Source organism: Panulirus ornatus, chromosome 42 (genome assembly GCF_036320965.1).
Source record: "Panulirus ornatus isolate Po-2019 chromosome 42, ASM3632096v1, whole genome shotgun sequence".
NCBI classification, from domain to species: domain Eukaryota; kingdom Metazoa; phylum Arthropoda; class Malacostraca; order Decapoda; family Palinuridae; genus Panulirus; species Panulirus ornatus.
In genome coordinates, this window is record NC_092265.1 from 6,730,078 (window position 1) to 6,742,571 (window position 12,494).

Consider the following 12,494-nt stretch of genomic DNA (forward strand, 5'->3'; position numbering starts at 1 on the left):
CAGGTACTGCCTCTCCCTTTCGCGCCCATGGACCTCAGGGCAGGAGGGGAGAGGATGCAACCTTTTACAGTGACATCTTCTAAGAGTTGATTTGTTTCACTTTAATTGTCATCATTAACACAGGGGTCAGTGACACTGCCCTTATGTTATAGGGCTGAGGCATGTGAGCTCACCCCTGCTCTCAAAGAACTCTTGTCATGGATGCTAACCATGATCATTCGAGAGCAGCTGTTGTTACTAAGAATGCGAGCTGAATATTTCTCTACCATAATAATGCCAAGGATGATTCTCGTCATGCAATGGAATGGGTGAGTGTCAGGAAAGGTTAAGGAGGTGTAAAGAATAGAGAGGGTACAGGCAAATGGAGAGGGGAGGAAAAGATAATGATGACATACGTGTTTACGATAAATGGAAGAAGGGATGAGAAGTGGTCCCTTGGGCACACAACTCCTACACCGAATTATAAACGCTGAGGACTCCTCCCTCAATGCATAAATGGCTCCGTTTGTGTACTTGTCTGCCTCTGTCTGTCTGGGTCACAAGGGTGCACAGGCACGACAGCTGCGTCTTTTGAGACATCTCAGCAGCCGCGAGAGTAGCGGATGATGGCAACTCATTGTTTACGAGACTTGTGAGGGAGGTTCATCACGGGTGACGTTCCCCTCACCAACACTTTAGCCAGTACCATTGTTCATGGTGCTTCAGCCGACACCAGAGCACAAGTTCTATATCCACCTCTGCCATTACTTTTTTTTTTTTTTACGAGATTTAGCATACTTGTACTGTATTAAACATAAGACATGAAAAAAAACAAATTGACTTGAAGCTCTTCTTCAGTAATCACGGCTACAACAGATGTATTTAGCACTCCAGTGAGCTAGTTTGTGTCTATCCCATCAGAACAGACTTCATTAGAGTAACTTCTCGAAAAGAAAGCTCCTCCTTCGCTACCCAGCACCCGTTCCAAGCATTAATATCTGCCAGTGTGGTGGTGTCTGGTCCTGCCAGTAGCACCGCCAAGCTCGCTACCCCGTAAGGAGCCTTCAGCTTTAACACGCCGTTGCCACCACCTCCCAGGGTTCCATAGCTCCACCTGCCATACCCGGAGCTCCAGTCTTAAGTGAAGTGTAGAAGACACCGGTAGAGGTTCCCTCCACGTCACTTTACAACAGATATAAAGGAAGACAGATCATGTTTGCTGTTGAAACTCATTCCTTCACTACACTGCCCCACATTCGTAAACGATTCTGAAGTAATTTAGAGTGAGAAACTTACTTTAAGATTTTTTTGATTTCACTATTTCTTTTTTCATTCCCTCTAGGCACAATATTTTGTTATGAATTTACGGCTTAACTTCGTGAAAAAGGAGAACACGCAAGATTTGGTTTGATATTACTACGGTCCCACACACAGTCGAGCCCTACATTCATTTGCAATTCTTTCCTTGCGGACGCAAGACCCCCCCCCCCCCCCCCTCAGCAGCTAGCTCAATTTCACCCCAAGAGTAATTCACATGTCTGCCAGCAATATCTCCCAGCGCTGACCTACCTCCCCCATATATGTTCACACTGGCGGGGCACTTTGCTGGGTACTGGTGGTACGGCATCGTGCGAAAGGTGACACTTCAAGCATACTAATGCGATCGACAACCTAATCGGACACTGACACGGATCCGTGGAGGGGCACGGTTACTCCCGCGTTGCCTAATGGGTGTTGGGAGCATGTACTACAACTATACGATATATTTCTATGCGACACGCTCCCTGCATGCCGATCACGTCAAGCAAATGAGATTGTGTTTACATCACAGCAAGGAGCAGGGGGGATGAGGAGGGAGGGAGGGGATAGAAAGGCACGTCCCAGCAACAAAGTTATCACGACATGAGCAGCTGGAGGGCTCATGAAAAAAAAAAAAACATAACAAGGTCACAAGCACCATCTTGGGAACCCCCGTAAACACTAGACCACAGCCCCTCGCATCTGATCGGACCCAGCCCTGTCACGCCAACACAAGAGCTTTTTGCTGGCTCGCCGCTCTCCACGTGATAACAGAGACGTGTTCTGCAGCAGCCGTGGTTCCCTAGATTTCGAGTTAATGCTGAATTTCTTTAAGTGATTCACGAGGCAGCACTTTTATTTTTTTTTCTCTCTCCCCCATTTTCGACAGGGATTCGTGAATGAGATAGTTGGCACTATCCCTTTTTTCGAGGTGCGATATAGACCTACTCACCTGAGTTATACCAGAAGTTGACTGGTGCGTCCGGAGAGGCTGGCGAGTACTTAAGTGGTGCCTGTGATGAGGCAGGAGGCGAAGGTGTCGTCGATGTCACTGGCAGGGTCAGGGAAGTCACGTGACTAGAGGTCAGGTGGGGAAGGGCCAGATCACCCAGTCCGGCGGTGGACACCCCCGTGTCGGTGAGCTGATCCAGGTCAAGGTAGGTCTCGTACCACAGGTCCCTCATCTAGGACTAGAGAGGTCACGATCTAGGTGATGTATTCTTGTATATTCTCTAACACACGCTCTAGGCACGACCGACACACACCCACAACCGAGGCCGACCGTCTTCACAACACGATAACTGCTGTAAAGCGTCTGCGGCCAAGTTATAAAGCCATGACGTCACACTACCTCACCGCCGAGTCACAGTGTTGACGTCATGGCATTATCAGCCAATGGCAGACCCACCCACCAACTCAGATGGCTAGCGCGAACTCCAGGATTGGCTGCTGCGTGTGACGACATCGACAACGTCATATCGATCTGCTACGTCATTGTGCGGGTGGGAACGCATGCGCCGTGAAAGAGCCTAGGAATGCTGGAAGCAAGTATAAGATAATGCACAGGAACTGCGAGAAGACCAACAGGCGCTAGGAGTAATGCGTACAACATTATTGTTTCGCATGATTAATGTTTTGAAGTCTTATAATGGAAATGAGCCAAACTACTTGCCACTGGTGTGGAGCGAGGGAGAGAGACCAGGGGCCGGGAGTAAGGCTAGCGGGGTCGCGCTCGCAGGCGGGTGTGTCCCGGGCCTTCCGGCGTTGCTGGGGTAGGCTGCACCATGAGCGAAAAGCACATCGTTTTCCCACAAACTATCGCCCACACCTGACGACCGCTTTGGATAATCGACAATGAAATCAGTACAGCACTCTTATCCTGTGTGGGTGGCTGTGGTTCCCTTCTCCGAGTGCACCATATAATGAAGGGACAACTGCACTGGAGGATTTCATTTTCGGAAGGGTACCAAGTTTGAGGGAGCAGGATGTGGGACGTCTCCGTCCCAAACTCCACTAAACGTTTCGGTAAATATGACAAGACGGCCTGTCGAAGGAAAGCATTGGTTAATAATGAGAATGGTGGGGGTAGAGTGGGAGGTCAGATGACAGGCGAGAGAGAGAGAGAGAGAGAGAGAGAGAGAGAGAGAGAGAGAGAGAGAGAGAGAGAGAGAGAGAGAGAGAGAGAGAGAGAGAGAGAGAGAGATGCATAGTTACACGGGGTAATATGCAAAGAGGATAATGAAGACAACAGACGCTAATAAAACACAAAAAAATACATAGACGCTGACACTTTATAAACAAAATAGAAAAAGAAAAAGAAAAAAAAAACCCAGTCAGTAACAGAAAAAAGCAGGACAAGAAAAACAGAGTCAAGCAGAAGAAAATAGATTCTCGTTGGAAAACAGAAAGGCAAATGAGACAGAATAAAACAGTGTCACGTGAGAAATTAGACAAACAAATTAGGAATAGACACCAGACTTAAAGAAACATGGGTCCTGACAGATGAATGGGCAGCGGGTGCAGAGAACAGAACCAAACAAGCAAACAGGATAAGAGGGAGGTCAAATGCTAAATAAAAGAGACACACTAATTTCAAGTTAACAGCAGCAACGGACCAACTTAACGGGAAGAAGAGAGGTATTAAACAGAGAGAAAGAAACAGTCGCAAGAGAGACAGACAGACTGACTGTACGAGATACAAACGGACATCTAAGGCATTAAAACATGTGCAGTGAGCTGAGCGAGACCAGCTCTGCCCTACTACCCCTCCCTCCCCGATGCTCCCGGGGCAACACACACACACATACACACACACACACACCCTCCCTCCCTCCTCCGCCTTCCCAAACTATACCCGCTCCCTCCTCCCTTCCATCCCCCCCCCCTCCAAACAACATACCCAGCCCCTTAACCCCTCTCCCTCCCAACGGAGATACCCACTCCACTAACCTCCCCTGTCCTCCTCCCGCCTCCTCCCACACACGGATGGAGTGGTGTCCCGTAACTTACCTTACCACTTGTCCCAACTATATCTCGCTCCCCTTATGGTACCCTCAACCCTCGCTCCATAGAAACTTCTGTCCTTTCCACCTGTTGTTCTTCGCTGGGCTATTAATATGTCTGGGCTTTTACTTTACCTGAGCTTTATATTAACCGTATATATATATTTTTTCATATCTTTCGTCTGCCAATAAATTTCTCATCATTCTTCTATCTATACATCTTGTGATTTTGTTTATTTTTTTTGCTACATTTACCCTACCAGTAAATTGTCATTTTCTAAGCACGGGCTCAAAATGCTCTTTCTTTTGTGACCTGAATGTATCACATGAGCATATGAATTCTAAATGCAAAATCATATAGTTTAATGATAACGTTATCAGGAGTGATAACGCCAATCTACATCATTATATACAGTCATATCAAGATACCTATTCGCCATGAATGAACCGCATTCAGCGTCTAATCACGAGTGTTAGTTAAATCTCTACTTAATTCACCACGGCCAAACAAACATCTCTGGCGAGCGATATCCCCAGCCACTAACATTCAGTGAGCTGCTCTATCGTAGCGTCCCGTCACTGTGCACTCCACGACGGAACTACTCTCCCTCCTCCTCCCCCCCCAAGCTGACCTTGGGAATGACGTGTGGAGTAAATCAAGGGAGCGGAGTGATTCATGTTCGACAGGTACGGCTTCATTCACAAGTCTGGCCGGTCGGGGAAAGTCCCGGGCCTGGCCACCCCGCACTACCTGCCGGACACACACACACACACACACATACACACACACACACACACACACACACACACACACACACACACACACATACATACATACACTCTCGTAGTACGATAGATGTGGATGACTGTAATAAGCTCAGAGAAGAAGCTGTGAATGAAGAAAGTGTAAAAGAGAATCGAATAAGTTTTATGAGCGTAGAATAAGTACAACTGATGAGGACCTATGTGTTCACAGTACCCTCCTCGTGCTGTACAAAGACGTAATGACACACACACACACACACACACACACACACACACACACACACACATGCGCGTGCGCGCGGACTCCGGCAGAACCTGGGAAATACCCCCTCAGCTTTGGGGGTTCTCTGACATCCTCTACCCCCCCTACAATCCTTACTCCCCCCTCCCCCGCGTCTGTCGCAATGTCGGTGTTGGCATCGTGTGGGTCATCGCCTTCTTCAGCGCCTCCTGCGGCAATTGTGGAAGTACTTTTGGGTACGGTAGGAGGCGCAGGTGCTGTGGTGGCTATACAGGGACTCACAAAATGCTCATTGCAGAGCAACAGTCTTCTTCGTCATCATCATCATCATCATCATTATCATAATCATCATTATCATTTCCTTTACCGCAGTCGCCATCTTTCCTACCACTGTCACAACTGTGTCTTGCTATAATTTATACTATCTCTATTCTCCCTTATCAGCACCACTAGCATTTTCCCCAACACCAAAACCACCACGGCTTCCTCCAACACCGTCCTCACACACTGACTCACTACCACACCACTACCACCAAATTCAGCTCTAACAACCTCTCTCTCTATATGCACACCAGTTACTCGAATCACCAGTATTATTACAACCGTCAACCACAACTGCAAAAGAAACACCAGAAGGAGCAGTGAGGGTATCATTATCATCATTACCATCAATTACCAGTAGCAGCCATACGAGCAACACCAGAAGCAACCATACCAGCAACACCAGAAGCAACCATACCAGCAACACCAGAAGCAACCATACCAGCAACACCAGGAGCAGCACCAACAACAGCCAAACAAATAAATGAATACAGAAAAAATAAAAAAAAGAGTATCATGAAATAGAAGAAGAAAAACTGAGTATACGAAATAAGTGATAAAAGTTGAAGAAGACGAAGAAGAAGAAGAAGAAGAAGAAGAAGAAGAAGAAGAAGAAGAAGAAGATAAAGAAGAAGAAGAGGAAGAAGAAGAAGAAGAAGAAGAAGAAGAAGAAGAAGAAGAAGAAGAAGAAGATAAAGAAGAAGAAGAGGAAGAAGAAGAAGAAGAAGAAGAAGAAGAAGAAGAAGAAGAAGAAGAAGAAGAAGAAGAAGAAGAAAAGAGAGAAACAGAAATCATATGAATGAATCACGAGAATATGAATGAAAGGAAGAAAAGAAGGGAGGAAATGACGGGAGATTAAAGAGGAAATTGGTGTTTTAAAGACAGAGGAAGGAGGAGCGAACTTAGTTGATAAGATGAATCAGAGACACAAGAGAGGAAGCACAGGAAAGAGGGATGGACGCAGTAATAGACAAGAGCATCATAATGACGTCACTCCCTTACTTCCTTCTATCACTCTGTACATTGAGAGGATGTCCCGTGTATGTGTGTGTGTGTGTGTGTGTGTGTGTGTGTGCACAGTGGAAGACACATGGGCCATATATACAGGGTTAAGAGACGGGGTAACACGATTGTAAAACTCTCCCCCTATAACACACAAACAGCAGTCACACACACACACACACACACACACACACACACACACACACACACACACACACACACACAAGCTTTCCTACACACGTTATAATCCTTTCCTCCACCCACGCCTTCTGCAGGTAGCTAAGCTGGGCTGGGACGGCCTTCCACCCACGGCTTCTGCAGGTAACTGGTCTGTGACGGCCCTACAGCGACGTAATCCCACAGCGGATCATGGAGCAATGGCCTTTGTCTACCTGCCGGCCCTGTTCCCCCCTTGCCCCTGCCTACCTTAGGAGTCTGTGGGTCTTCCATTTCGCAGATGTAACTCAGGCCGCCAACAACAGAGCCCTTTGCTGTGTAGGTGAACGGCAGCGCAATTTTCAAGAACTAAAATCTTAAACATTCTGCTGGACGGTACAACTAAAGGAAAATTCTTAATCTAACTAAATTTTGGGCTATTTAATCTAAGTTGACAATTACGATTTGGATAGGCTGATGAACTTCGTCAAATGTCCTCAGAGTCTGTGGCATCTTAATATGGCGTATAGAATGCAAGGGAAATCATCTCTAAAATCCACATAGACGATCTCCAGATATGTAGTGGTATGATCCCATCACTGGTCTACGTATCAGAGAGAGAGAGAGAGAGAGAGAGAGAGAGAGAGAGAGAGAGAGAGAGAGAGAGAGAGAGAGAGAGAGAGGAGGAGAATGGTCAGGGATAGGTAGAGCAGGTTGCGTTGCGAGAGGGGGAAGAAGATGAAAACAAGAGTCAGGTGGCGAAGAAGATCTGCTAAGAAAGGCTTCCCGAAGTATTACTACTTTTTTTTTTTATATATCTCAACTCTTTCCACTGACCACAGGAACTCCAGACAGATCACCTCAGCACTCTTTTTAAGTGAGGAGGGAAGTACTACAAGTCTACTGACAATGGAAGGGGGTGTGAAAAGCCGGTCCTGGGCATCACTTCAAACACTCTAAAAGCCATAAGGGTAGCACCACTCAAGCGGCTGGTCAACATACTACAGAACTATACTGACGAAAGAAGAAAAATGAAAAAAAAAGGAAAACAAAGCAAAGCTGTTCCTCCCGAACAGAAAACGGAAACCGAAGTTCATGTTAAGATACTGAGCCGTGGCATGATGTGTTCCTACCGCCATCAAGCGTTTAATCTAATAAAATCATAGTTTACTCCTCTATTGTCTCCTTCAGTAGTGACCTTAGGGGAAAATATAAGAGTAAAGGCCATATTCCTTCTAGCAGATGAAGGCATAAACAGAATTCTATGCCTGGAATATTTGTCCCATACATTTTCTTTTTCATGGAAGGTTGGTGGCAGTAAATAGCTGATGGTGACTGAAAGTGTTTGTAGAGATGATGGTGAAGGCGACGGCACAACAGTCATGATCAATGATGGTGACAGCGCTGATGGTGATAATACTGACAGTGTTGGTGGTAGTAGTGGAGAGAGAGAGAGAGAGAGAGAGAGAGAGAGAGAGAGAGAGAGAGAGAGAGAGAGAGAGAGAGAGAGAGAGAGAGAGAGAGAGAGAGAGAGTTGGGATACCTCCACGCACACACAAACACACACACGCATGTCGCATGTGTGTGGAGTTCGGTCAAGTTCCTCGTGTGCTGGAGGAGGAGACCGTGATGCGTGGTGATGGGGTGGGAGGAGAGGTGGCAGGACGGGGTAAAGACAGGTGAGGCGGGTGACAAGAGACGTGAGCTGAGTGAGTCCAGAAAGACGGGCGTGGTGGATGACTGGGACAGAGTAATGTATACTGGATGATGTGTGTGCGTGTGCGTGTGTATGTGTGTGTGTGTGTGTGTGTGTGTGTGTGTGTGTGTGTGTGTGTGTGTGTGTGTGTTGGGTAGGATGGGCGTGGTGGAAGAGCAGGATGGATTTGGGAAAGGGTTGTGGGATAGGGGGGTGGGTGTGGGATGGTGGAGGAGATGACTGAGGCTGTCTGGGGACTTGGCTCACTAACTGGGTGTGAAAGTTTCATGGTGATCAGGTCTCCTGTTGGGCGGGACAACCTGGGGTCGAACCCAGGCTCGGCTCCACACACACACACACACACACACACACACACACACACACATCACCAGCAGCTCAGCTGAGGGAAAAAAACGCATAAACACACACACACACACACACACACACAAACAAACGAGAGAGAGAGAGAGAGAGAGAGAGAGAGAGAGAGAGACGGGAGGAGCGTGACAGACAGTCGACAGGTGAAAGACGGGTGTAGCATGATAGATAATTGACAGGTGAGGGACGTGTGTGGCATGAGCAGTCGGCTGGAACAGTATAATAAATTCAACAAATGAAAGATTGAAATACGATGATAAATTCATCACTTGGAAGACAGCGAGAAAATTATAAAATCAACGTACGGAAGACCAAACCGACAGGGCTTATTGCTAGACGGGTACAATGCTTATCAACACTGGAAAGCTTTGGTGTTGGAAGATAGAGACGAAGACAGGACACTGGAAAGCTTTGGTGTTGGAAGATAGAGACGAAGACAGGACACTGGAAAGCTTTGGTGTTGGAAGATAGAGACGAAGACAGGACACTGGAAAGCGTTGGTGTTGGATGATAGAGACGAAGACAGGACACTGGAAAGCGTTGGTGTTGGATGATAGAGACGAAGACAGGACACTGGAAAGCGTTGGTGTTAGATGATAGAGACGAAGACAGGACACTGGAAAGCTTTGGTGTTGGATGAAACAGACGAAGACTGGAGAAGAGATTTCATCATTCCTGACACCCTCCTTCCCTCCACCCCGCAAACATTACGAGTGATTTCACTCCAAACAGGGACATAAGACCAGTGTGGGAGGGACAGCCACCATCGTCCTCTAGACCTGAGGCCGGCCAAGGCCATTGCGACGACACGCTGTCTTATCCACACTGCCATGTCGTAATTTCCTAACGGTGGTGGTGGGGTGTGTGTCACTGGTAACGGTGGGGGGTGGGGTGGGGGAGTGTCACTTGTAACAGTGGGGAGGGGATGTTGATGGTAACGATGGGGGTGTAATTATCAACAGTAGGGGGGGGGGGTATCACTGTTACCAGTGGGGGATGTCAATGGTAACGGTTTGGGTGTCATCAATGGAGGTGGGGATGTCGTTGGTAAACGGTGGAGTTTCACTGTTTACAGTGGGGGTGTCATTGGTAACGGTGAGAGGTGTCACTGGTAACGAAGCGGGGAGGGTGTCCTCATTGGTAACGGCGGAGATGTCATTTTCAACGGTGGAGTGTCTCTGGCGACGGTATGGTGTCACTGGCAACGGTGGGGTGTCAATTGGCAACGAAGTCATCGTTAACAATTTGCTTTTATTATACTCGTCTAATCGACAAAGCATTAGGAACAGAGGAAACAATGGTCCCATTTACATACATCCTCTCTTTTGCTGTCACTTATAATGCATCGAAACCAGAACCCACCATCCACAGCCAAGCCCCCAGAGACTATTCCATGATTCACCTTAGCCGCTTCATAGGCCTTGGTGTTGTCCATTGATAGCAAGTCGCCTCTCCATATACCAAGTCGATCCAATTCATTCTTTCCCATGCATGCCTCTAACCCTCCTGAATGTTAAGTCCACGATACATCAGGGACTCTTTCACTCTAACCGCCTCTCCTTTCTTGGTATATCCCTCAGCGTTTGATACACAGATCCCTTTGGTCAGTTTTTCTTCGCTCATCCTCTCCATATGTCCAAACAATTTCAGCACACCCTTGTAAGCTCTTTCAATTAGACTGCGCTTACTACCAAATCTCCATTACTTGATCACCCTACTTCACACTATAGACAGTCCTCGTGTATTTCATTTCTAACACATCCACCCTCTCCCGTTCTTAGCATCCATACAGCATCGCTGGGACTACTAGTGTACGTACTCATCTTTGCCCTCACAGATGCTAAGCCAATATCACCATCATCATGACACCGGATGTACCAATGTTACAACGATCTGTCTGGATATTTGTAATTACATAGGAAATACAGTAATTAACAATTTCACGGCTCCAATCGGAAGGGTTGCAAGACGGTGCTTTTGAGTAGAGTGATTCCTACGCCGAAACGTTTTATTGTCCTTAATACAATGGAAATGCAGTTTCCTACACTTCCAAAATCTGAGGGGAATAAAGGACTATCCTCTTCTCCAAGGAGAAAACATAGCTCACATGGTTTCTTATCCTGAATCTCCTGAATACTCTTTTAAAGGTTTGAAATATTCTGACGACGATGGATAGAGGAGGTGATTCCATTTTCTTTTTTCTGAAATAAGGGGATTAGAAATTCTCTTGTTTTTCTGTATTCGTTGGGTAATCTATGCTATATTAATTACTTCATTTTCTAAAAAAATTCTTCATGAAGTAACAGATTTTTTTTTCTATATCTAAATGATATCCCAATGTATGAATCGGCAGCTTTACGTGAACCAAGAGAAAAAGAAAAAGGGAGAGAATTTTCCTTTCTTCCTGAACCCAATGATAAGAAAACATAAAAAAGGTTAATTTTCCTGTTTTTCCTGAGGCTAGTTTTTCCCTATGACACCATCGAGACATTGTGTGATCAGAATAAAACACCTGACATGCTTATTTCCGTACTAACCAAACAATAGCAGCATCAGTGCCTCCCTTTCATCGAGAAAACAATGTAATTTAAAATCGCTATTGTCACCCTTTATTAACTTGATGTTCGTTTTCTATGCATAATCATATGATTTAAATAACGATATCTTTTTTTCTTTTTTCATACAGGGTCGTTTATACAGTTTATGTGTCGATATGCTGACTTACATTCTAAAGATGATGTATCCTACCACGGTGAGGTATATATTCGGAGTTGATTTTAAAGATATTTTCTCTTTTGCATTATAAATGGCAACTCTTTCACAACTACGTTAGACATCATACAAATTTTTTGTGTGTCTTCAAACTTATATCTAACGATACCTCCATCATCCGCGATGTATGAGTATCAGTCTACCTCATCAAACTGTCTTTTAACCTCGTACTGACGATTGAATCCTGACTGAATCCCATAAGGAAGGTTCGGGTGCTATTCGTGGGGAGACGGACGGGCGCGTTATAAAAACCTGGAGAAAGAGGTTTAGAATCTTCATACTACATTTGCAGCTATGGGCTCTTTGTGATAACTCTTTGTGTGTGTGTTACGGGGAGAGAGTTTTACACTCGTGTTGCCCCGTCTCTTAACCTTGTATATATGTACTATGTCCTTACTCTTATGTAAGTACACACACACACACACACACACACACACACACACACACACACACACACACAACACTCGAGCTTTGGGCAGGTACCCATTTATGTGGACCGACTGCTCCTGTCGAGGATTCGAACCCACCCGAACTTATTCATGGTCAGTAACGCTAACCATTAAACCTCGGTGGCCCGTGTGTATTACTGGTGTTGTAGTCAATGGAAAGAATATCTGTCCATAGGAAAACTTGGAAGACATGGGAAAGCAATGGACGGAAAAATGTAAAAGCTCGGGAGCATATACAGGAGGGGAGGAAGTTAAAGAGCAATTGGACTGTCCACCAGGGTTAAGAAAGTGTTAAGACATGATTATAGTAACCCACATCATTCGAGGAACGAGATGAACAGTCCTGAGCAATTACTAGTGTTCGAAAGAAACTAGTGTCTCTTGAAACTATAAGATCTGAGAGATGACACCCTTCGATACACTTGTAAGAAGTT

The 12,494-nt window shown here is 46.0% G+C and overlaps 1 protein-coding gene across 1 annotated transcript in view; it reads right to left on the reverse strand.

Annotated features, from left to right (window-relative positions):
- LOC139761884 (nuclear receptor subfamily 4 group A member 2-like) overlaps positions 1 to 2,581 on the reverse strand; it is a 42,124-nt gene extending 39,543 nt beyond the window's left edge. Inside the window, 1 exon segment of the mRNA XM_071686469.1 lies at positions 2,231 to 2,581. Coding sequence (XP_071542570.1) covers positions 2,231 to 2,462 — 232 coding nt within the window. The 5' untranslated portion in view covers positions 2,463 to 2,581.
- Positions 2,582 to 12,494: the final 9,913 nt, after the last annotated feature.